The 25,237-nt window shown below is 49.5% G+C and overlaps 3 protein-coding genes across 7 annotated transcripts in view; 1 reads left to right on the top strand and 2 right to left on the bottom strand.

Annotated features, from left to right (window-relative positions):
• The window catches only part of zgc:92140 (uncharacterized protein LOC447854 homolog), a 12,616-nt gene extending 5,862 nt beyond the window's left edge, over positions 1-6,754 (bottom strand). The window contains exons 1-2 of the mRNA XM_048976634.1: positions 6,455-6,754; positions 847-979 (exon numbers count right to left, since the gene is read on the bottom strand). Of these exons, the coding sequence (XP_048832591.1) occupies positions 847-937 (91 nt within the window). The 5' untranslated portion in view covers positions 938-979; positions 6,455-6,754. The remainder of the gene's footprint in view (positions 1-846; positions 980-6,454) is intronic.
• Positions 6,755-7,091: 337 nt separating this feature from the next.
• edem3 (ER degradation enhancer, mannosidase alpha-like 3) lies at positions 7,092-19,000 on the bottom strand. 4 transcript variants are annotated; one of them, XM_048976630.1, is made up of 21 exons: positions 17,582-19,000; positions 17,449-17,494; positions 16,948-17,048; positions 16,704-16,743; positions 16,505-16,617; positions 16,235-16,388; positions 13,014-13,148; positions 12,766-12,871; positions 12,511-12,608; positions 11,202-11,327; positions 10,994-11,077; positions 10,822-10,905; positions 10,606-10,730; positions 10,343-10,517; positions 10,106-10,251; positions 9,875-10,019; positions 9,529-9,720; positions 9,268-9,433; positions 8,991-9,176; positions 8,575-8,622; positions 7,092-8,171 (listed from the first exon to the last, which is right to left on the bottom strand). In XM_048976630.1, exons 1-21 carry the CDS (start codon positions 17,695-17,697, stop codon positions 7,915-7,917), a joined length of 2,643 nt encoding a protein of 880 aa, XP_048832587.1. In that variant the 5' UTR covers positions 17,698-19,000; the 3' UTR covers positions 7,092-7,914. The 4 variants fall into 4 exon arrangements, with proteins under 4 accessions (XP_048832587.1, XP_048832588.1, XP_048832589.1 ...); XM_048976631.1 differs by having other exon boundaries at positions 7,092-8,168; XM_048976632.1 differs by lacking the exon at positions 8,575-8,622.
• Positions 19,001-20,691: 1,691 nt separating this feature from the next.
• Positions 20,692-25,142, top strand: npl (N-acetylneuraminate pyruvate lyase (dihydrodipicolinate synthase)). Of its 2 annotated transcripts, none has more exons than XM_048977046.1 (12): positions 20,692-20,812; positions 21,555-21,645; positions 21,722-21,795; positions 22,350-22,437; positions 22,513-22,570; positions 22,647-22,722; positions 22,864-22,956; positions 23,166-23,311; positions 23,776-23,822; positions 24,092-24,176; positions 24,260-24,299; positions 24,433-25,142. In XM_048977046.1, the coding sequence occupies exons 2-12, from the start codon at positions 21,575-21,577 to the stop codon at positions 24,582-24,584; spliced, it is 930 nt and encodes a 309-aa protein (XP_048833003.1). In that variant the 5' UTR covers positions 20,692-20,812; positions 21,555-21,574; the 3' UTR covers positions 24,585-25,142. The 2 variants fall into 2 exon arrangements, with proteins under 2 accessions (XP_048833003.1, XP_048833004.1); XM_048977047.1 differs by lacking the exon at positions 20,692-20,812 and adding an exon at positions 20,819-21,297.
• The last annotated feature ends 95 nt before the right edge of the window (positions 25,143-25,237 follow it).

Here is a 25,237-nt window from a genome sequence, read left to right as displayed (position 1 = left end):
AAACCCTTAGGGTCTCAGCAGTGACAGCAACCTTAACCTCTCTGGTCTTGTAGAAAGTGGTAAAGGGGGGCCACAGGGGGAACCATGAAATAACCCAGAGCAGGCAGGTTGACAGCCTCCTGCAGTACTGAGGCAGAAGCCAAGCTCCCCATCTACCTGCAGGTATAGGGCTCCAATCCGCTCCCATCCAGCCAACCCCCCCGCCTCGATCTTCACACCCCAATCACAGTCACATATACCCCATATACCAAAGAAAAAGAGATACAAGAGAAACGGGGAATGAGGGAAGCATGGCAACCAAAAGCAGGGAGTCAGTGGGAGCAGGGAGAGAGAAAGGGAGAGAGAGAGGGAACGAAAGCAGCTTCGCCCACCTCTGTCAAAAATACTCTCTGCCTCTGATCAAAAGCACAATCCGCTGCTTAAAGCCATGCTGTGGGAGGGGGGGGGGGGGCTTTTGTAACCCACCGTCCATGAAGTTTATCCCCCTGCACTCTCCTTAATTCCGAATCTTTCCCATAATCCTCAGAATCTCGGTATAACCGATGCCGTTACGGTGACTGTGACCCTGCCACCAGCGCTGTAACTCTGCGAGCCGTCATTTTCCAGCCTGGCCTTAGAGCACCCCCTGTCTCACTGCACAGGTGGTTCTGCGTGGGCGTTTCCAAAGGACTCGTCAGAGGGCAGGCAGCGAGCGGACATCTACGCGGGTAAGAATATTATCACCGCTACCTTTCAAAAGAGCACATTTACCTACACTTTCACCTTTGACTCACAACGGGGCTGACGCGTGATACGGTGAATGAAACTGCACTGACAATATGGTGGCGTGCAGCCGGCTGCACTGACCGCTGAAGAGGTCCCCGTTGCTGTAGGCCTTGCCCCGGCCCTCCTCGTCGCTGGGCACGGCCGACACCTGCTTGGCCGAGGTACAGCCCATGGCCTCAGTCCCTTGCCCGTCCCCCAAGCATCGCACTCGTACCTGTGGGGTGGGGAGGGAGAGAGAGCATCCCGTGGGTCATGGGCAGAGCAGCAACATTACTCCAAGAGCCTCAGCAAGTTTCTCGTATGCAATCTATGGTTTTTCAATACCTAAAAAAAATTAACTACAAATGCAGACTCAATGCAGACTACATTATCCATTAATCCTCGAAGCAACAACCAATCAGAATTCTCTAAATAAGCATTCTCTTCGCTGAAGAAAAAGTCGCCCTTTTTGTAACAGGGTAGCATGCTGGTTCAGCGGGTGTCTTAATTAAATAGGAGTGACCCCTGCCCTCACCCAGCAAGCCCAATAATGAAGGCAAACAAGGCCGCTGGACGCAGGACAGCACCACCGCCAGGGTAATAAAACCTCACTTAATGAGACATTACAGAGGGGTTTATCTTAATCCCAGTATTGATTCAGTAGTGAGTAATGGAGCCCAGCACAGCGGCCACACAGACCTTCAGCTGCCGGCGCCGGAGTTCCCGTCTGGCCGGAGACCCCAGGGCTGTACCTGACCCCCCCCCTCACCAGCCCCAACTCCTGGGAGCACAGCTACTGCTCCCGTCTTCCTTTGAAGTCAGCAGGAGTGCTGTGTAGCTACACTGCCGCCCCCCCAGTCTACCATCTGCTCTGACCGCCGGACAAAGAGCCAGGTGTTTGGAGGAACAGGGGCGGCGACACCTGAGCACACGCTTCCCTCAGCTTCCCCGCTCCGCATTCCCTATGCAGGGAGCTTCGCTTCATACCTCTCCGCACGCGTACTAGCAGACGTGTCCACTCGAACGTTTATGACGCGTTTGACGTCACTGCGCGCCTCCGCGGACGAACGTCTGCTGAACTCCAAATTTGTGTCCATGCAGCTCTAGGCAAACTGCACATGATCGATTCACTAGAGCCCACTTTAAATACCAACATGGGTGCTTTTGGCAAGCGTTGGGGTAGTCTGCTAACCCTACAAACTACTTACAAGGTAATAAATTGTTACATACATGTAAACACGTGTGTGTGACATGTCCGGATTTGAAAATCAGTCAGGTCAACCAGCTGACCAAAGTTGCCAACCCTGTTAGCTGCCTCTGAATTCGTAAAACAGAGAAACAAACAGAAAACTCACTCCTGAAGTACATAAGCAGGGAATATCAGAATAATAATTTACATTATTAATAAAAATACAAATACGACACATTGTGTGCGTGTGCAAAGTGTACAGCTTGACCGGAGAACTACGCACGTTTCCATATAGGCGTACACATGGATACGTGATGTCGCGCTTCTGCAAAGCAGTATGAACCAGCCTTAAATAACCCCCCCACTGGCCAGTAACCTGCAGCAATGAGCTCAAGACAACAAGCAAAGTCGCCAAGCTCACCGCATCTGCGCTTTTAACCCCATCCAGGATGCGTCTTTTTTGCTACAGACTAATGATATTTTAATCAGGCCTGACTAAGATCACATTCTTTTCCCATTTATATATATAAAAAAAAACAGTCATTAAGTGTACTGTAACTGATGATTCCTTTAGTTGATCGTTCAAGAGTGAAAAAGCAATTGCTGATTAAAATTAACAACCTTGCTTGGTTAAGAGGAAAGATAACGGCAATTTAGAAAGAGGCATTTTTTCTTCCTGGCAATTATTCCTTATTGCGGTTTTGTTTAACGTCACTGGCAAATTAACGCAAAATTGAACGTAATTATGATACTCGGTGAAACGTGATTTAATGGAGCAAGCCATACAGCCAACGGCTCAATCAAAACTGATTAATTAATAAGCCGGCTGAACTGAAATGAGCAGACGGGCCTGTGAGGGAACTTTCAAAGAAATCAGTTCACTCCAGAAGAACCAGGTCTGACTCAAAAGCTAACTGAGATAAAGGAACTGGGAGAAGGAATAAAGCAGACCCCGACTTCCCTCAAAAGACCAGGATTCCTCGATACAGACAAAAACCAAGATGTGTAATTCTAAGCCAGGTCTCAACCACCTACCGATTAACAACATAAAAGGTCAAGATGAAGATACTAATGAAACCGTCAAAAGTAGGACTCAGTTCAGCCAATTCCCGGTCACATCAAGCTCCTCATCCCTCTCTGCCAGACTATTAACCCACGATTTCCACACTGTAAGAAGATGGGTCCCGAGTGAAGGAAGTTCTGTGCGATAACAGCCTGGGTTAATCATAAACCCAAAAAACGACATGGTGCATGTAGGTTGATGGAGTATGATCCGATTCAAAAGAGAACAGCCGTCGGTGTGACGCGGCAAAGCCTGTCCTGCGGATTCAGATGAAACGCTACCTTTGTATCGACATACAGATGCGGACAGACGTGCTGGTTCAGTTCCAGCACACCGCGATGCTGCTGGTTTCCGCAAAGTGTCCATGCCGTGGGCTGCGAGGAGGGTTCGAGGGGCAGGTGCCGAAGTGCGTCGGCGGGAAGACGCTCGCCAAGCCCACATGGCCATGACACGAGGAGGAAGCAGAGCCTGCGGGAGACCGGGACGAGCACACAGGTACGCACCCTGCCCCCCCCCCCCAGCCACCATGGACAAAGATCGGGGAACAGGAGAGCAGCTGAGGGGCTGAGCGTGGAGGAAAGGCTGAGGAAGAGAGGAACCAGAGAGACCGGGACTGAGGGAAAGCTATGGCTGCTCAACCTCCCCCCCAACCCAAGCAGAGCACTGCAGCACAACCCCTCAAACCAACAGCATAATATTTACCCAGCTCATAAACAGGCCTTGAGCCCCTCCCTTACCCAGTTCAAACACTTCATCAGCCTGACAAGTCAAACAAGCCCTGCCAAAGACACATGGGTGAATGAGCATATGCACGCACGCGCACACACACACTGGACTGGGGGGGGGGGGAGCAAGGCTAATGATCGAAACCACTCTCTCGTTTTGTCGTGGAGAGAGAGGACCCTGGGGGGAGGGGAATAACAGCCCTACTGTCTGAGAGAAGGGAAACTCCTCCATCCTGAACAGGAGGGGGAGAGAAGAGATGGATAGAGAGAGAAACTGCTCGCCCGCTCCCTGGGCCAGCTCAGGCTGACGCAGCCCTCGGTCCCTCCGCAGAGGTGACGGCCCATCCTGTACGGTTACTCACTTACCTGCGATGCTACTTGGAACCCGAGTCCGCATTTGTGAGGACAGTGCAGTTAAGGCTGGGAGGTTCCCTTTGCTGAAGGTTCAGAATCAGGCGAACAGACATTGCAACGGTTTTAATGCTTACTGGTGAAATTCTGGCTCCGTGCTGAAAATGCACCTACAGTTCTTCTGCAATGTCAGCCTAAAGACTGAGGACTTCACACGTGCAGCTCCTCAGCCAGTGTGCCACCTACAGGGCATTTAAGTGTCTGCAGGACAGCTAGCCCCCTATACGTTGGAGGTGAAGGTATACATACATACGACACACACACTCGTAGATTTTCACGACTGAAAAACATGCACACAACTTTTTGTGAATACACAGCAGACCATTTTTTGATTTATTTACTTTGAAAACCCTATAACCCATCGGACTACAGTAACGTAGCACCGGTGCTCTCTGGCAGCTGAAATATGCTGTTTTCACTCAGTTTGTTTGTACGTCTAACGCATGTTGACTCAGCATTATCAAAATGAAACTCCTTCCATCTCTGAAGTTCATTGAAAACAGAGACACACACACACCTCAGCCTGGGTGATGTACACACACACACACACACACACACACCTCAGCCTGGGTGAGCTTGCCCTCTATGTTGCAGAGTCAGTCCCTATGCAGATCAAGTTCTGCTGACCTCATGCCTTCCCCACACTGCTCTATACCCCTAATCTGATGCCCTCCCCCAGCACTCATCACCCCCTAATTACTAGTACATGCACAGACAAAAACAAACACAGCAGATACCTGTACATCTCAGAGAAAGCAAACATACACAGACATACATACACTCATTTAAGGGGGCCCACCACAAGCCCCCCACTTGCTCATTTGAGCTGTAACCATGGAAACCCTCCTCTCGGGATGATGTCACTCTGACATTGCATCACCAACTCCAAATTAGGTCGTGATTTCTGGGATGCTCGAAATGACCAAGCGCGAACAGTTAAGTGCAGAAAGTGGGATACCCAGGCATGGAGGTTTTCGGTTCAACTGGGGTGGACCACGATAGAAGTTCGAGGGTAACTATTAATAGAACCGTCCAGTCTCATAGAGAGCGACTTAAGCGCAGCCGTTGTGCTGCATTTTTCGAGTCCTACACGAGATGCATCGCTCGAAGGGCAGCGGAGAGGCTGGTGGAGGAGGACAGATTCAGCCAGAGCTGATGCGTGCTGATTAACAATCACACAAGAACGTCAGGGAAATAGAAATCACAGCACTCTAATTCACTCTGACTGCGTCTTCGATAACGGGTCATATTAAAGCCTAATATCAAATTAGCGATGACTAAATTGAAACAAAGTAGCTAGAAACGACACGGATGTATATTAGCATAAGGAAGCGCAAGGAGCTTCTGGACAGCACCGACCCACCGGTGAAGCACGCCGGACCCCCTCGGCGCATCAACAAGTGTCCATCATACGGCGAGTCAGGCTCGGCATTAATAACCAGAGCCGACAGTGCGCCAGAAAACGCTGCATTTATTAAAAAGTTCACATGCATTACTGCCAGCGAGCTCCGGGACGCAGATGGGGGGACTTTCACAATGGGCCTGTGTCAGGGCTGCCAAGGGCCGTCACGGCCAGCGCTACCAGGGCGCCCGACACAGCTGTGTGTGATCGGGGAAGACTGGGGGGCCATGTTTACCTTATTCCCAGGAAATAAATACACCGAACGGCACACGCTCGGGAAAGCCACCTACACCGAACACTAACACTGCACAAAATCTCCCCAACAATATTCAATCCCTCCCTCACACCCACCAGCACGTAACTGGCGGCATCGCCTGGGATACAGTGCACGGTGCCGGCATTGCCTTGGCAGGAAGGCGAGGACAGAGCTGCGTGCCGTGCTGTAAACACACGCGATCAGTGGACGTGTGTCCGTGCACCCAGGTGTCTTCGGCTCGCACTGCCCCCAGTGAACAGACACGGCACTGGGGGGGGGGGGGCGTCCCGGTGCACAGATATAACCGATCGCCGCGCAGATATGTCACATTGCCCGGCCAAATCGCTTTATCCAAGCGCGAGAATAACTAACTTAGACTCAACTTAAACCCCCGCCCCCCTTTTCCTTCTGCTTTTCTCCATCGTCCTCGGGTGGAGAAACGGTTCGTGCAGCCGAGGCGGAAAGCCAGAGGCGGACAGAGACAGAGCGGAAAACCGCCAGAAATCACATCCCGACCCAGGCAAATAAAAAAGGCAAAAAAGACAACAAACAACAAAAGAAACGTTGAAGTACACGGATAAACCTTTTGGACATGCCACTACGTGGCCGGCGCCTGCCAAAGGCGTCCGTAGCCGTGTGATGAGCGTTTCGAGCGCGGACTCACTTGGCCTCGCTGGCTGCGCCGGTTCCGCCTGGTTCGCCTGCAGGTCGCCGAACCTCGCTCGGACAGACGGGCGGGACCTCGCACTGAGGACTGCGGTTCAGAGCCGAATTACAGCCAGCAGACCCGATCAATCGATGAGCCTCGCTCGGCCTGACGCGTGCGTGCGGACAACAACCAGACCAGAGCAAAGGAGCCGAGAGCGAAGCGCAGCCGCAGCTCTCCGAACGGACTTCTGGCGTTCGCTGCTTTTACATTTATGCTGTACACGAACTGCCTAATCGCATCATTTGTCTGGGAACTAAAACCTAGAACTCTTTGTGAAAATAACTGATCACCAACACGCCCGAGATGTACAAACTGTTGTTAATTATTATGAATATATCTGGAAAAAACACATAAAACCAAAAATTTTAGGTAATCGTTAAATCCAAACACGCAGCACACAATCGTTTATTTCAAGATCACCAACAGAGATTTGCTCTTAACACAACCGTATGAAAAAATATGTATTTGTGCGAAAATTGTGCCAGCGTTCTGTTGAACTCAAAACAATTTAATAATACTATAAATTCAATTTAAATCTCCCACGCGCATATGCCCCAAATCGTTCAATAATATATTTTCTAAAAGACCGAGGCACATAAAATTTGAAATTTTATTAATAACTTTAATAAACAAGAATGGTCCATTTTCTGGTCAGTCAATAAATTTAATTGAGGTTATTAATGCAATGGCGCCATCTGGTGGACGGCTCACTATGCGCCTTTCACCATGCCGCTTCGTGGGACAGAGCTGGGCTGATAAGACAATTCGGACCTGAGCTCAGGCTAATCCATATGCAAATTCACCAAGTGGACATAGAGCCCACCAGCGATATCTTTCCAGTTTTTTCAAAAATACATACACATTTACATACATACAAGTTTATACATGATTAGGTAATTATACAGAAGTCTTGAGAAGGCTGCATTTGTGATTCTTTGCGCCAGAGCTGCATTGTACTGTAGTCACTCAAATCGAACAGTGAAGCATCAGTTCCAAATCAAAAACATTTTTCAGATTAAAAAAAAAAAAACAAAAAAAACTCATTACAGTCAATCAAATCAAAAACGTGTGTCCATGGCTTTGCAACCCCCAAAAAAAACGCTTTCATATGAAGGAAGACGAACAAAAGTCATGAGGAAAACAAAACAAGCAGTGATGGAGGCGTGCTGTGGACGTCACGGTCCCGGGCTCGTTCCTTTGTGAGGGGTCCAGCGCAGGCTGGGCACAGCCTGATCAGCAGCGAGCAGGGAGGGGGTGTAAGTGACCTGGAGCCGGAGGGGGATTGGAGTCGGCCCGGAGTCAGGGTCTGCCAGGGCGGCCAGTCTTATGTGGTTCTCCCCTGTCTGCCTCCCACCTGAGTCCAGTGCGGGGGGAAGGGCTGTGAGGGGCAGCGATGGTGGCGATGCGGGCGGCTGTCAGAGCTCGTCCTTCTCCATCTGCTGGAATGCCTCCAGGTCCTCCTTCCAGTCCGCTAGGAGGGCCTCCATCGACTGGGCGGAGTCTTCGTCCGCCTCCACCGTGTCCTCGGCCCTGGCCTCCCGCTTCGTCTCGTCCACCTCCGGCTCGGTCTGCTCCTCCGTGCTCTGCGAGGGCTGCTGCTCTTCCGGAGATGAGGAGGGACTGGGGGAAGCTCGCAGCTCCTCCTCGGGGGAGCAGTCCTCCTCCCCTTCTGCTGCGAGCGGGAGAGAAGTGCGCATAATGAGGCAGGCAGCCGGGCCCCTCACCGAAACTGGCATGCTAACATAAGGGCTGGGATGGCACAAAGCAGAGACCTGCCGCATCCGTCACGCAGACCCTGACTGTCCCCCCCCCCCCCCCCCCGACTGCCCTGTGACCCCTGCAGTCAACTCTGCTCCATGTGACAATTGGCAGTTACTCCAGGCCATTACTTCATAATCAGCTGCTCACATGCAGCGTGATGCTAACCGGGAGGCGGGGTCATGTGACTCAGAAGAACGTCACATGTCGGGGGCCTGCTTTTTATTTATAAATTATAATAAATGCTCAGACAAATACAGGTGACAGGAAAGAGAGGAAAAGGAAGGGAAAATGAGAACAGAAAAGAAGATACTCACTGCTCTCCAGGAGGGGGCTGGGAAGGGGGCAGCCCTTAAATATGGCATCTGGTGGTCAGAGGGGTGAAATGAAAGAACAGAGGAGAGATGAGGTTACACTACTGGGGGGCAGGAATAAAACGGACTGAAAATAGGGGGGGGGCGCTTCAAACCCAACCCTAGGACCTGGTACCCCCCCCCCCAGCCAACCCTGTTTCAGATTCTCTTACATTCTCTCTCTTCAGCTCTGCACCCCCTCCCCCCACATGCTTCACAGAATTCGCTGCCCTATGAAGATTAGGTTACATAAGAAGGGATGCCCCTCTCTAACGGAATATACCCCCCCACCGGCCGGAAGGTAGTCATGCCCTCCTCCATGCCGGTAACCCCCCCAGTAAGCCGGTAACCCCCCCATCCACATCCTCTTGCCCTCTTACCTCGGTCCCTGGCCTTGTCGCTCAGCAGCACCTCCAGTTCCTTGTACTCCCGCAGCGCCTCCTGCAGGATGCTTCCCTCTTTGTGGAAGAGGAAGAGGAGGGGCAGGGTGATGTCATCAGTGCTGCGCCCATCCCCAGCCATCTGGAAGAGGGGCGCCGTGTCGCTGCTGCTGCCCTCGTTGTCGTCTGCCGTCGTCAGCGGGATGGAGGGAGTGCGTTAGAGGTCACAAAGCGAATAACAGCAATATGAATCATTGTAGCCGCTGAGCGCCCTCACCGATGACGATCCCTCCGATAGCCCCCGCCTTCTGGATGTGCCGGGCCTTCTCTGCAAACATGCACTGCCCACGCTGCAGCAGTGCTATACGGCCCTCCACCAGGGCGGCGTTAGTGAGCTCCGTGCAACCGCTGTACGGCTCGGCCACAGCCACAAAGCCGCGAACCTAAGGGGGGGAGAAAGAGTGACAAGAGGATGTACCACTCCGAATTCAAGCAGTGGGGTGGGGCAGGTACTCTGAAAGGCTGTGATAGAGCTCACCCCCGTGCTGCTCTTGGACAGGTCCATCCCAAATTGTGCCGGGCCGGCGGTCAGCACCACTCTGCCGAAGAAGGGGTGGGAGACGATCTGCACGGCACGGGGTGGCAGCTGCTCTTTCTGCTGTTGGCTAGACAGCTCCATCATTTCCTGCATGAAGCGCAGACCGTCCTCAGCAGCCACAGCACTGACTGCCTGTAGGAGAGGCGCACATCTCAGGCATCTTGACCTTCACATTACCACTGAGGAGCTTGTACGCTGGCCAGGCCAGAGTGGGCACGGTGGGTCAGTGTCTGACGCGGGTCAGGGTGTGTAGCGCGGGTCAGGGTGTGTAGCGCAGGTCAATCACCTGAGTGGCGTGCTGCACAAGCTGCACCCTCCCGTCCTTCAGGTGGATCAGACTCACTCCCATACGACGCAACAGCTCCAGATGCTCGGGGTTATTGGCCATAAAGTCCCGAGCACGCAGGGGGGGGCGACCCAGGCCTGGTTCGCTATGATGTGGGGGGAGGGAGACCAGCGTCACTCTCAGCCTGCCCACCTGCCCTGCTGTGCTAAACATTCCCTTCATTTCACATACCTGCGTGAGGCGGGGCGGGGACAGCTCTTGTCCACGGCACTCCTGATTGGCTCCCGCAGGCTGCGGGGGAAGGCGGGATCAGGGAAGAGCAGGCGGGTGTTGGGGCAAGACCAGTCAAAGTTGGAATCGTCGAGCTCTTCCCAGGACTGGAAATACATGACACATTGCAGTTGGCAGCAAGTTAAAAACACGGCCTACAGGGGGCGCCGTCACACGTGTCACAGAGGCAAAGAATACCGTGGTGTTGGCGACAGTGAGGGAGTGTGAGCGCTGGGCGGTGGACAGCGACAGGGGCAGCAGGTGAGCCTCTGTGGTAAAGACGTAGTCCTCCACGTCGAAGGGCAGGTCCTCCGGGTCGGCGAAGAGGAGGAAGAGGTACTTAAACATCTCCGCCAGGAAGAAGGAATCCATGCTGCCAGGGAGAGAGTGAGGAAAGGACTGAGGACAGGCAGGGGTGCAGAGGAGCAATCGCCCCCATATCCACAGCCCTTGGGCCTCACCGATCCTCATGGCTCCCAGTCCGGACGTCCTTCATGGCCGCGAAGCCGCAGGGCACGCGGGCGAAGCGGTTCAGGTTCTCCAGCACGGTGCGGCCCACCTCCAGGTAGTACGGGTCCCGGGTGGCCTGGGGGGGGGTCACATAAAGGCTCCTGTCACTTATACAGTCCCCTCCTCCCCATGCGTACGGCAGCTGGCATGCGTACGGCCACGCTCACCTTAAACAGGAAGTAGGTGCTCTCCGCAAACTCTGGCCGCAGCGGGTGCTGGGCCCAGTGAACCCGGAAGTCTGTGGTGAAAGCCTGAGGGGGTAGAGGGAGCGGGACAGGCAGTGAGGGAGGGGCCGCCGATGCAGAAAGACACGGGGCAGGGAGAGAACGCAGAGGTAACCTCAGGCAGGAAGTTGTGCTTCTTGGTGACTTGATACAGCATCTCATGGGTCTCTATCGCTGGACGAATATCACCCTTCAACACCTGACAGGCGAGAGGAAAAGCTGTTCATTCTCCGCTGGAGATCACGGATCGTGCAACTCGCAACCCGCAGCAACGCGCAGCAACACCCGGCCTCCCCGGGCACGGCCATGGACTGAGAGCCCACCTGGAGCCCCGGGAAGAAGGCCAGCAGCGAGTCCATCCAGGTGCGAGCAGGGAGCAGTGGTTTGTGGATGTGCACGTCCAGCAGCAGGGGCGGCTGGCTGATGTACTTCATGATGGATGCGTAGTGCTGGTACAGCCAAGAGACAGGGGGTCAGTATGGCAGGGCGGGGCTGTGTCACATACTACACTAACACTACACTAACACTACATGGCCAAATCCACACATAGCAAAGGCTGATTTATACCTGTGTCAAGGCTACGCCGCAAGCGATACCACTGCGAGCATTTATACTTGTGTCGCTCAGCAATTATACCGCCAAAGCACTAGGCGTAGATGCATAGTTTTGGATGTTGCATTCATTGTCTTCCCACCCTGGGACATATTCAATTGTTGAATCACACAGAAAACACAAACATTTAACAAAGTACCCATTTATCAAGTCCCGGTTACATTTACGCTGCTCCAAACTTTAGACAAATTTGGAAAAATGTCGTGCAGCTACAAAGTCACTTCCCTCCTAAAGTTACTGCCTATACTGCTTCTTATAAGTCTTGTAAAAAAGGAATAAACTTAGTGAAGTGAAGTGAAATTGCCGCTGTCTTCCTGAGTTTTGTAGTCCTGTTACTACAATGCCTAGGGTGGGTTATTCAATGCTAGATATAAATAACGCTTCTGTTCCATCCCAAGTACACCTGGGATGCACGCTTTCTTCGCTCTCATGAAAAATTAATGCTACCAAGCAGACCGATCACAGTTCTTGCAGTCTGCATCACGACGACATTCAGTTGCATTTCTGGGGAGGTGCGTGTCAGGCTGCGACGCAGCTTACGCAGCTACAGCGTACTTACAGCACTGATTTGATGCAGAAATATATCAGCCTTTACCGGTTATGTGCAATTCGATGATTAAAAAAAAAGATCACAATAGAGATTTGTGTGGAAAGGTATCCATCAACTTATGTCCGGGTTACATTTCGAACGTGAGGATGTGAGTCAATTGGGACACGTCTCAATTATAATTCAAATATACTACATAACATAAGATACAATTTCACACACATGTAAATAAATGTTCGTGGAGGCAGCACAATTGGTTTGTTTTGGACCTTGCCACACGTTCACCACGTCTGCTCCCAATGCTATGGGGACGTAAGAAAGATGGGACATATGTCAAGGGATGACTGTACATGTAAGATCATGGAATTGAATCAGCGAAATGAGCGTGGAGGGCTGTGTCCTTAAACCCAGACATGACGACGCTGTAAAGAGCAGAGGAGGGCGGAGGCGGATGGAGGCGGGCGGAGGCTCACGATGTTGAAACGCTGCAGGAAAAGGTCGTCCCCCAGGAGGATGTAGGCCTTCAGCAGGTACTCATAGTAGGAGTCGACGCCGGCCCCCACGCCGCTGTCTGCAGAGGAGCAGTGGTGATCAGCTCCACCTCGGCTCACGCCAACGCCCAGCGCAAACACCCACCGCTCTGTTTTCTTAACAGCCGCTTCTTAAGTACACAAGCAGCACTTCACGCCCGGCTATCTGCACCTTAAATCCCCGTCTGCCCCCCTCACCTCGGCGCACCCACTCTCCAGAGTGGATGTTGATGGTGGTTCCCACTAAGTTGCTGTTCCTCTGCCTCTTCTCCCACAGGAAGTCCAGAGCTCGTCTCGCGTGAGTCTGAAGGAAGACCACAGTGGATGGACACCCTATAAACACAGACTGACCAAAATGGCCGTAGGGCAGGAGCTTCGCTACGTACAAAATAGTGCAAGTTACCATAACTAGGACATTATAGGGGTGTTTGGTACTTAACTCGCACCTCAAATATGGGGTCCCCAGTGAAACGGCTCAGGGCTGCGAATTCCAGGATGATAGTGCCGGCACAGGCAGTACAGGTGTCCGTTTCGGTGCCCGTTCGAGTTTCAGGACCCCTCACACCATGCCGTAGATTCACCTACAGAAGACAGACAGTGTTCACTTATCAAAATGGTCATTTTTTTCCCCCTAGACAAAATATGAGATGACCATCATGGTTTGGATCGGGCATAGCCATGTGACACATCAATTAGCCCCCCCTCCAAAAAAAAAAAAAAAACACCTTTAACAGCAAAGGACAAATACAGCAGAGCAGAGGAGAGTACGGAGCTAACCCCGTTTCTCACCACCTGACCTTGTGAGCAACGCCATAGATTTCCAAAAACAACCCCGCTCGCTCGGACACCTGTGAGTTTCGGCGTGAAGCTGCTCGACTCCAGAGACATGCCAAACCTCAGATGACTCATCAAATTTTATTTGAAATAAAACACTTTTACAACAATGTTATCACGGGGCCATTTTACAGCAACACAGAAGTCTCGTTTCCCATTGCTCTGGACAGCAACAGAGCCGAAACCTGCACACAAATTGACACATAACGTACCTCCTCCCTGCACAACTAACAAAAAGAATAACAAAGCAAATACCCTGCCCTTTGTGAGTGAACAACAGTGCAAGATTCTTCATGAAAACACGCTCCCTTCACATGGACAGCCAGAGGAGGGTACTGTAACAGATTATCAAGCTTGTGGTTGGAAACATCCATGCTTGCTCACACTGGTCAAACTTTAGTTTGACATCATTCCCGGATCCTGGCAGCAGGATCCGTTTGTTCCAGGAAGATGCCCCTGGGATGGAACGGAGAGAAAAATAACAGGTTAGGATGGTGCATCTCCTGAGGTCAGAGCAGAACGACAGCGGGAGCGTGACAGAATACAGGCTCAGCGGGAAGGTGAGCAGGACGGCCACGGCGCATGCGCTAGCCATCTGCTAGTGACCTTTCGGCTAACTTCTAGAGCTAACAATAATTTCCTGTTAAAAAAAAGGGGGGGGGGGGATCTCACCTAGCTAACTTTATTATTGTAAACAGAGCTCTCAGTGATAAGAAACACGGGAAAGACAAGGAGGACGGCCTGTTAATACGTTAAATGTTAACGCAGAACTGACACGTCAACCAGAAAAAACATGAAAGGAGACGTAGGAGCTTAAACGCACCCAGAAAAATATTATTTTTGTCTCCTTCCTTTGATGTGATATTTTAATGTGCATATTTAATGTCATGACGGCTCAGTGTATAGCACTATCGCCTCACGCCTCCAGCGCTGGGGGTTCGAATTCCCTCCCCCTCACCTTTGCGAGGTGTTGAATGTTCTTTTCGTTGTTTGCGTTTCCTGCCATAGCCCAAAGACATGCAGTTAGGCAGGCTGGCGTCTCTAAATTGCACATAGTGCGTGCACCAATCTGTCCCGAAGGGATTTAAGACCCAGAATTCTGATTTCTATGCATCAGAAATGGTTACAGTATTATGTAGGTGTTATGCCAATAACTGGGACAAAGGTTATTTTTAGAGCACGATCTTTATAATTAAGCTGGCCGCCACGATCGGCTTTAACTGCGACCGCAAATAATAAACCAAAAAACAGATGAAAGTGACTGAAGAGAAAGATATATGTAAAAGCCATTACTTACATGTGTGTGCATAGAGAGTCGTGTCAGAAGTCTTGGTCTGAAGATGGTCTTTGTTTTTTTTCCCTTCCTCTCCGCAAGGAAAAAAAAAAATCAACGATAGCAATCCGGGAAAAAATTATGTTATTTGTTTGGGTTACCATGGGGATAAAGCACATTTAAATTGGTCGCTTCAGGTATAAGCAACTGAAAACAAAGAAACAATGGACAACAATAACTTTCGTTGCTTCAACTACGGAAGAGAAGCATCGGCTCCATGCTGGATGTTTCTCAGCCTGAACAGTGGAACTAAATCCTAGTTTGTAAATCCATGCTTCATTCTTGCATTTTTAAACAGGCACATATTTCAGATACACATCTGAAGCACTTTATGCAGATTAGCAGTGTTCATTGGACACGTATTTTACATACATTTTAAAAAGCATACCATACACAGCAATGTGCAGAAATCTGACGTCAACCAAGAAATTGTTTAAAATTGTTTACCTAGGCAAGTTTATATTTACTCAGAAACAAAATCACAATGTAACATTAGCATATGCAAATGAACGGTATCACAATAAAAAAAAAATTCTACAGTTCTCCAAAAAGTCACTGATATCTCCTTGGATGGCTAGATGATCACCACTTCAGTTCCCAAACCTTTCCTTGGGGGCTCCCCAGTCCTTCCATGTAGTTGTTAAATTTCACAGCCAGTTCACTCAATTAATGAATTAATTAGGTAGATAACTTGTGGTGCTGATTAGATAAAACAGGGTGCATTAGAGATAGGTAAATACATGGGTATGTACCATAGTCATGGCAAATACTGGGGTGACGTCAGGAAAGGTTTCGAAACACCTGAGCTGACACACTGTGACAGACGGCGAGATCTTTACGGCAACATAAAGATCATTGAAACATCCTTTTCTTTAGCGTTTCCATCATACTGTTAGGACAAGTGCTGGGTATTAAAACGCGAACGATGCAAATTAAATGAAGCATAACAAGTTCACAGAATAGTCTTCTAAGCATTACAATCCTACATTTCCGCTGGTGCATGCCCCTAGTCTATGAATGGGGCAGGATCAGACAGATTACAAACCCATACACACGCACGCGAATCACACACACGCATATACGCTCACACACACTAACACCTATTAAATCCTTCAGCGCTTTTCAGCAGTTAGACAAAAGCTCTTCTACCAGATAGAAATCAATAATTCCCATTTTGCATCTGAGACTTTGATCTGCCTCTTTGCTTCCACGCAACATCCGTTGATTTACGTCGGAGGGCCGCGCCAGCAATTAAACATGGATACTAATTCACCGTGTTAAGTACTTAAAGAGCACCAAGACAGACACTGGGTAAATGAGAGCAAGGAATGCTAATCATTGTACCTTTTCTGCCAAACTGGCGGAGCTCCATGACACCAATAAATAAATGAAGTCAGTAGCCACAGTTTCACGACAGGTGGCAAAAGCGCGGGGTCCTGGTTTGCAGGGGCGGGTGGCGCAGGTACGTGTGTGTGTGTGTGTGTTTGTGTCTCTGCTCACCCTGGGGTATGGCAGCCCGCTGCTGGTGTTGAAAGCAGGAAGTAATCGCACTCCGAGGTCCTTGGCCATGTCGAGCAGCTCATCCTGGTACCAGAGCATATGCTGCCCCCTCTCCTTAAGCAGCATGGCCATGGAGTGGCCCCCCAGCAGCCCTCTGCCACAGCAAATGGAGCAGAAGATGTTAAACATGTTTTTCCCATTTCCCATTCCCATTTCCCATTCTAATTCCTCAAAACTGCACCCCTCCCCCCAGTCCAGTCCATCTCTCACCCCAGTACACGGATATTGGTCTCGAACACGGACACCACGACATCGTTATCCAGCCGCACGTCACTCAGAACCTTCCGAACCGCCTCCTCAAACTCAGCCGTCTTGTTCAGGAGCTGGGGGGGGGGGAGAGAGACGTCACAAGGGAGTACAGGCCGAGATGCCACCAGTGATCCAGACATGAGACCGGAAGGTCACTAACCGCCAGAGTGTCGAGAGTGTCGATGAGGGTGAGGGAGAACCTGCAGTGAGGGAGACAGACCATCAGGTACACAGCGCCTCACGGTGGGGAGCTGTTGGATGGGCTTGTGGGGGCGTTTGCCACAGGCATTGTGATCTGCATCACTCAGCATGACCTCACCATTTATAAACGAACCGAAACACAATTAAGCTCTAGCATCAACAATTCAACCCCCCCCCCCCCCCCCCCCCCCGCCCACACTCACTTTCCCAGTGCGTCGTCCACATCCCCGCGACTCGGCTCCAGTCCCCGCACACGGCCCCGGCAGGTGAGGGGCATCAGCTCGTCCGCTGGGTAAGCATGGTCCTGCCACGGAGATCACACACACACGACACGGTGATCGCGCACGCCACCTCAGCTTTCGTACACGCAGGTATGTGGAGTCCCGCTCAAACCGGGTTCCCAGCATACTCATTATAAAACGGAATTCTGCACATTTCCCTCAGTAGGCTATGTCAGCAGATCTGGGTCAGCCGCAATTCTACAAAGTTCACTGATGTACACCGACAAACAAATATATCTCAACTTCCTTAAATCTATAACAGTCCCCCTCTCCCTGACAGACCTGACCCTTTGTCACTCTACAGTTCAGACAAGGGGAACAATTAGTCACCATCAATATTTGTTTAGAAAACTTTTTTTCTGCACATTTTCAAAATACACTGAATACACAATATTATGCAAACGCTGAGCAATTGAGACATACCATGTAGTTCTGATAAGCGTGGTCAAACATCTCCACCACCTGATTCCTGAAGGTAAACAGAAGACATTGACGCCACAGGTCTCCAACTGCACGCTCCACCTTGCCAGCCTTGCCACCATTGTCCCTGGCTTACCTGAGTCTGTGTCTCTCCTCACGCTGCATGGTCAGCACCAGCCGAAAGATGGTGCCCAGCAGGAATAGCAGGAGAGGCGCCCCCACCGCTGGGCGAAGGGGCTGCATAGTCCGCATGACTGAGAACCTGCCACTTAGTCAGCAAGAGCCCCTGACAGGCATCACACGAGACTGAGTGGCTTTCACTGGGCCAATTACACAAACGTGACAGCTTGAGACCCTAACTCACGGGAACTCCAACAAAGAGCTATACACTGATCACGCCTTCCGATTAAAGCCTGAAACGGTTTCTTCAGGCCGTGGAGAAGGCAGGGAACATCAGCAGGTCTGCACCCAGCTGGCATCTCTGACACACTGAAACATTAGTCAGATTTCACTTGCGATACCAGCACTGTTCATTGATGGGAAGCGTGCTAGCGTGCTAGGATTAGGTGAAAATCCGGATTTTTCACGACGAGAACGTTCACTATTACCGAAAGTTACAGCAGCTTTTATTCCAAATGCACGTGTCGGTGAGCCTTTAAGGCGTCAAAATACCCTTAAAAAAATCAAACACCCTAAACAAAACACTGAATAATTTACATCCTCAAACACAAACGCAATTTACATGCGGTGTGGCCTCTCGTGTCAGTCTTTTGTGAAGTTATCAGGGTTCACCTGGCACAGGCAAACCGAAACTCCGCGTCCGGATCACACCCAGCGTGACTCCGAAGCCCGATCCACTAATGTGTGACACGTCGGCACACGACCAGCTGATGACAGTCCGCCGTTACCGACCCAGCAGCTCCATAGTAAGCCAGCTGATCGCTCCTAATCCCGTTATCTCTCTGCCTTTCCTGCAGGCGCCCGGCACTGAACAAACGCCGAATCCTTTCAGCCCAGAAACGCGCTGCTCCACCTAAGCGGATGCCACACGTATACTCTCGCCTATACAGAATCCCATCTTTTTCTGTACTTTGGCCAGATATCTCGCCTGTAAACGTCCGGTTTACAGCTGTCCTACTATTAGCTAGCTAACCTCAGATAGCGCTCTCCCTTCAATCAGTCTGCCCAGCCCTCTAGCCGCCGTTATCCACCGATAGATGTGCCCCTTTATTTTATCTATCATCAGGTCTAGTACCCATCATACAGCCTGAAAGATCACTAGTTTAAGTCACCTTATTATTGTCTATTATTTCCTCTTTTTTCGGGCTGTCGTTTACACATTTTAGCCTTATATTAGGATAACAAAAGAAAAACGAAAAACAAAGCCAACAATAGCGTTGACCCTGAGGATTGTATCTTGTCTTCTTACGGTACTCCCTTCGCACAAGACGCTTGGGGATCGCAGCTCCCTCGGCCCAGTTCTGGTACCGGACCCCCAACCCTGGTAGTGTCTCTTCCCAGCTGCCACTACCGCAGAACAGCGACACCCGACGTCATCAACATCCGCATCCGGGTACTGCCGCTGGCCCCGCCCCGTGTCCCATGTGCAATGTGGCCGACTGACGCCTTTGGTTTCATTCTTTGCGCCCCATATAACGCTATCACATAATTGACACAAAAACTAAACACTTCCACAGTGTCCTGCTCAGACTTTTCGTCGATGGGCAGTTGCACCATCACCCCCGCCCCCTCCTGCAAGTGCCTGCGCTTCCTTGTCCTTTATTCAAAAAATTTCGAGTTTTATTGTCGCATGTATTTGGGAAACGAAGTGATCCTCTTGCTGGGGTGATGGGACAAACAACATTGCAATATGAGAATAACGGACGCAAAAATAGAGATGCGATAGCTATCCGGGATGTGCACATTTATACCAAATAGCGTTGAAAAAACGCAAGCAGTACGTCGACAATACAGTAATGTGCAACACGGTAGCTTTTATTAGTTTTTGATCATTCTGGATGTTGCGAGGCGTTCTATTTATAAAGACAGAAGTTCATTACGCGAGAAAACAAAAGCCATGTGTTTTTTTTTTTTTTTTACTGTTTTAGAGACAATAAAAATTTAAGAGGGACTGTCACCCAGTAGAGAATAATAAAATGCCAAGAACTTAGGCAATTTCACTGGGGACGCAATTACACTTGAAAACGCTTTTTGTGGCATATTAGGTTCAATAAAATAATAATAATAATAATAATAATTATTATTATTATTATTATTATTATTATTGTAAAGTTATTTTTGAAAAAAGTGGCTTGTTTTAGTCAAATTAAGGTATTATAATAATTTGTTGTATTTGCTATTTCATTATTATTATTATTTTTACAAATGTATTTATCTGGATGAATGACTGGTTGGGCCCACTCACCTTGTACCCCCTCTGGGCGAAAAGCCTAGAGCCGCCTATGACCAGGAACGGATCGAGCTGTTTTGCAGTCTGTAGTGAACCTAACGACCTTGCTACCCCTAATGTATTACAGAAGATTATCCATATTTACAAATGCAGGGCTTGCACTGTGTGGCACGGTGACACAGTCATTAGCACTGTTACCTCACGCCTCTGGGACTACGCTGTCAAAAACAGGGTGCAGACCTAGTACAGTTCTGTTCCCCACCGTACGAACATGGTAATGTGAAGTGGCGTCACCAAATTGCCCGTGTGTGTGCTTTGGGCTGACGCCTTGGTTATTCACTGCCTTGCTCAGGATTCCCTCGCCCAGAATAGAACAAGTAGGTACGGGAAATGGATGGATGGAAGTTTGCAGCATTATTATAATTAAGAAACCAGAACGTGCAATAAGAACATGAATGACAAACTGAACTTTCACCACATTTTTTTAGTTTCCATAAAAAGTATTTCCTGTTTGGCAGACAGACCGTCACACAAAGTAATAATACAAAATACATAGAAATAATAATTCAGACAGTGTGGGTTTTGTACTGGATTTCGAAAACAACCATTAAGGCAAAACCGAGTCCATGATGTATGATTATGTGTGGGTCCTCTCGTCTAAAATCGCTCTCCTGCTTCTTGCCCAGTTTCTAACACCCCCCAGACACTGATAATAAGGGAGACTGGAAAATGGATGGACGTTTATCCCCTGCAATTTCTGAACGTAAACACTAGTCGGCGTTAGACGCCCGTCTCTCTTAAAACTACACTTCCCATGAAGCTGGACACATGACAAAATATCACATGATAAGCTTGTGCTTGTTACTTCTAACTCAGCAGAATGGAACGATTAGTGTATTCTCGTGCTCCAGTTGTAGCTCGTGGAAGACTGAACATCTAAGCGAGTTCGTTTCCAAGGTGTGTTTACTTGTAACATGAATGACGGTAAAACTACAAGTTGTATAATGACTGCTGTGAATTGGACTTGATCGTTTTACCGTACGGAGAAAATAGTTAACGAATTAAAGTTGTTGCAGTTATACTATTGCAGTGAGAATGGAATATAGACGTGACAAAAATGTTAAGTAGCGTATCTTGTTTTCTTCGTTTTGTTCTAAATCCTCCAGTTCTAGACTAAAGGTACCAATTAATTATGTAAAAGTAAATAAACTAATGGGATAATAATGTCATATGTCAAGGTTTAAGGGAAAAGATGTGCCTAAAATCGGTGTAGTTTTATCGACAGGTTTTTCCCTAAAACGGCATCAGTTAGGTCATTAATCTTATATAGAAACTTCAGTACTTTTTTAAAATGACCTGTTACCCGGGGAAAGGTTTTTAAGAAGTTCAACTGGGTTAGTTTGTGCTTGAACCTCCCAGTAGGTCAACCTCAAGGTACAAAGGTGAGTAGAAGGTGTATTGATTAAACTACTGAAGATTATAGACAGATTTAGGTTATCGCATTACTGGCGTTTTTCTGTGTACTGTATGCATTAGGCTATTTCCAGTAAAATATTAAAATCCGCGCTTGTAACTAAACCTGCTAGTTAGAGCTGACTGCTGGAGCATCATGTCACTCTGTTGTCCAACAATCACATTTAGAAATAAGGAGCGATAATGAGCTTATTAAGATGACTTTTTCATGATTTTTGCCACTCAGGGTTTCACAGCACTCCACAGATGGCTTCCTTCACAAACAGGAAACTTACAGGGCTGGTGGCTGCCACTTTCACCCCGCTTACGCCCCAAGGGTACGCTCTCCTTCTGCTCTTGCTGTAGTGTGGTTTTTGCTTTTTGCTCTCTGTTAATTCCAGTCTCCTTTTGTAGTGAGCTCAACCTGCCTGTGATCGGTCCCTACGTTGACTACCTGGTAGAGAAACAAGGTGTCCTGAATGTGTTTGGTGAGTTTAGACAGACGTGTTTTAATAAAAAAAAAACATGCATTGATGTTTTTGCCCGTACAGGAAATCGTTCAACTTACGACCTGTATGACTTGTGATTTTACGACCGTTCCGAGAGCGCAGATGTTCGGCCAGGACTGGGGCATGTCTGCCAGTGCCAGTTTTGCCCTACATGGATATATGACAGTTTAGCAGTGATCTAAGAAAATGGCGATTAAAGGTTAAAAAACACCAAACAATGATGATATAATTTTGAAAGATGATATAATTTTATTATACAGTATACTGTACATATGGTAATTTTTGCACATAAAATAAAGGGCCAGTTTATGACCGGTCAGTCAGAACCAATGTTTGTTTCCATATGTGAATCTTTTTGACACAATAAACTTATAGGATACATCCTGTAGTATGAACCCGGGTTCAGTCCCCACTGTGACATGGACACAGGTTTGGCCTGTGTTTTGTTGGGTGGCTGTGATTCTTTATACTCAACTGATTGGTTGATACAAAATTGTAGTCTGGACTTGGTTCTCTGGCTGTTTCCCTTTTAGTGAATGGGACGACAGGGGAGGGGGTGTCCCTGTGCACTGAAGAGAGGAAGAGGCTGACAGAAGAGTGGTGTAGGAGGGGCAAGGGCAAGTAAGTGCGGGCGGGCGTGTGCGAGCGTGCGCAAGCATGAGCGTGCGAGAGGCTCACGGTGCTGTCCTTTTCCAGACTGAATCAGGTGATTGTACACGTGGGCTGTTACAGTCTCAAGGACTCTCAAGAACTGGTAAGAACTTGCCTCAATAACTTCTACTTCAAAGTGTTGGTGGACCCCTGAATGCTAATCAGTGCCTTTGCCGCAGGCTCGCCATGCAGCCGGAGCAGGGGCTAATGGGATAGCTGTCATCGCTCCCTCATTCTTCAAATCTGCTACTGCAGGTCTGTGCCTTTCCTGTGAGCCACATCTTTGTGTTTCTTTGCTTTTTTTCCCCTCTGTTCTTGATGACCCCCCCCCCGAATCGCCGTGTCCTGGATGACTTGCAGCTGCTGCGGCTGTCTAATTTCCTCTTCCTGTTTCAGATGGCATTCGCCGGTTCCTCCAGGAGATTGCCGCTGAAGCTCCAACTCTGCCGTTTTACTACTATCACATTCCTGCCATGACGGGGCTCAGCTGTGAGTCCTTGGCTTATTTTAGCAGGCTGCTAACGCAGCTGCAGATATGGCTCCCTGTCGGGCAGATAAGGCTGCTGGTAGAGAGGTCACTTATTGCCTGCAGTCAGATGCAGGCGTTTCAGTAGCCAACCCGTCACTGCTGTCCTTTATTCAATTCCTGATCTGATGTGAGCTCTGCCTTGGAGTGCCCACGCTTTTCTCATCCTCAGTGCGAGCCAGGGATGTGCTGGAAGGGATCGATGCGCTTATTCCCACCTTCAGAGGGCTGAAATTCAGCGGCAGTGACCTGATGGATTTTGGCCAGTGTGTGTCTTATGCAAAACCACACTGGTCGCTGCTTTATGGCGTGGATGAGGTCAGAATGTCTTCTGTATAGCTGTGCCTGATCTGTGCCCCGTGCTGTATGGCTGTGCCTGATCTGTGCCCCGTGCTGTATGGCTGTGCCTGATCTGTGCCCCGTGCTGTATGGCTGCATAATATCCCACAATGCTTTCAATCCACCACTTTCCCCCTTCTGCTTCATAACAGCCATGACCGTCTGCCTGCTCATTGCTGTTCCTCTGCGTCTCTGCATGCTACAAGCTGATTGGCTCCCTGAGTGTCGGTCCATTTCTGTACCACCATTTGGCCCAGAGACCTAATCTGTGTCCGTCAGTGTGCCTCGTCACCATTCTCTGCCGGTACTGCATCAGCCCGCTGTAACGCACACGGCTCAGCCAATCGAGAGAGTGTCTGGAGGTGACATCGCTGCTAGCGGTGTTCCCTATGTTTGTGTCGCACTTTGCCCTGAAGAGGGATTTTCTCTGTTTCGATTTACAGCAGCTGCTGGCGGCGTTATCCATGGGTGCCAACGGTGCAGTGGGGAGGTCAGTCTGTACTTCCGAAATCCCCCCCAACCCACTTTGCTCTGTCTCCCCATATTCACTGTTCAGGCTGACCTGGTCGCTTTATGAGTTCGTACAGCCCTGTGACCTCACATAATTAGCCCAGTCCGATGCTGTAGATTTGTTCAGGTCAGTAAGTTACAGATATTACAGTAATCAGCTGCGTATATGAAGGGTTGGTTGACTGACCCCTCGGCCTCAGTTAGCCTGCCATCCCAGCACTGCCGCTAACATCAGCCTGTCCTCCTCAGCACCTTTAATTATTTTGGGTCCCTGGCGAACAGCTTGCTGATGGCCTATGGCAAAGGGGACGTCTGTCAGGCCAGGACTCTGCAGGTAGGCCAAGGTGCCTGCAAGCCACGCGTTCAGCTTTGCTACCGGTTATGCCCCGAAGCTCTGACTGCTGTCCTCTCATTCAGTTGCAGATGCAGGAGTTTCTGTGCCCCGCCGTGAAACAGGGTGAGTGTGACCGTGTGGCCTGTACACCTGTCTGGAGGTGGGTTCTGAGGGGCTGGGTGGGAACCTGCTTGCTGAGCCGTGCAGTGCTGAGCCGTGCAGTGCTGAGCCGTGCTGTGCTGTGCACCGTCTGCAGGTTTTGATGTCGCCATGAACAAGCAGTTGATGAGCACGCTCTCCGGACTGGCTCTCGGCCCCCCCCGCCTCCCCTTGCTGCCCTGCCCCGCTCAGCTCACCCTCTCCGTTGCGGAGCGAATCCAGCAGGTCTCAAGGGAACATCGCAGCTAATAGCGGAGGTGGGATGCGGCAAGGGGAGAATATCCCGAAATTGGGAAGCACTGCGTGCCCCCTCACAGCTGCACTCACTGACCAAACGTTACAAACAGCATTGTGGCATCTCCCCCTTGCCATGACATTAACACATGATCAAATCCTTCTTTCTCTTTGTATGTTTACAAAATGAACAAGGGAATTTTTAACGAGACGTTTTACAAGTGAACATACTTTATATAATCTGTATCGGTTCAGACGTGTCTCCGTGTTCATTTTCATTCGCAACAAGTGAAGCTCAGAGCTGAGATGTACGAGTTCTGAGTTTCCAGGCCATTTCTGAAACATTTCAGCTGCTACACACACAGACACTAGATGTCACCTCATTGTCACTTATTGATGTCTTCTGTGAACCTAATTCACTGTCCTTCTTGATGTTGTTTTCATCTTTTGTTTACTATCCTAATCATTGCACCTTAATCCTTGAATTTTTTCTTATTCATTATCACATATGTACTGTAATAACTAAGAGCTGCTGAACAACTAACGGATACAATAAAACATACAGTCACTAAATACCGTGAGTGATACTGCCTGTGTCCGAGTTTAGCCGCACTAGTTGTGGGTGAGGATTTTTAGAATTACTTGGAAAATGAATGAGCTGGATGAGC

Source organism: Brienomyrus brachyistius, chromosome 15 (genome assembly GCF_023856365.1).
Source record: "Brienomyrus brachyistius isolate T26 chromosome 15, BBRACH_0.4, whole genome shotgun sequence".
In the NCBI taxonomy this organism is placed as follows: Eukaryota; Metazoa; Chordata; class Actinopteri; order Osteoglossiformes; family Mormyridae; genus Brienomyrus; species Brienomyrus brachyistius.
Note: the sequence above shows the minus strand (reverse complement) of the source record. Positions and strands in the feature narration are given on the sequence as shown.

Bases quoted from the DNA above. Each gene is read 5' to 3' on its own strand.
- edem3 (XM_048976630.1), bottom strand. From the start codon at position 17,697: ATGCGGACTATGCAGCCCCTTCGCCCAGCGGTGGGGGCGCCTCTCCTG. The intron at 10,252-10,342 runs GTATTCTTTGCC...ATGTATTTCCAG, and splicing joins TCACTGTCGCCAACACCACG to TCCTGGGAAGAGCTCGACGA. The intron at 8,623-8,990 runs GTAAGAGGGCAA...TCTGACCACCAG, and splicing joins CGACAAGGCCAGGGACCGAG to ATGCCATATTTAAGGGCTGC.
- npl (XM_048977046.1), top strand. From the start codon at position 21,575: ATGGCTTCCTTCACAAACAGGAAACTTACAGGGCTGGTGGCTGCCACT. The intron at 22,957-23,165 runs GTGAGTCCTTGG...TCTCATCCTCAG, and splicing joins TGCCATGACGGGGCTCAGCT to TGCGAGCCAGGGATGTGCTG. The intron at 24,177-24,259 runs GTAGGCCAAGGT...CCTCTCATTCAG, and splicing joins GTCAGGCCAGGACTCTGCAG to TTGCAGATGCAGGAGTTTCT.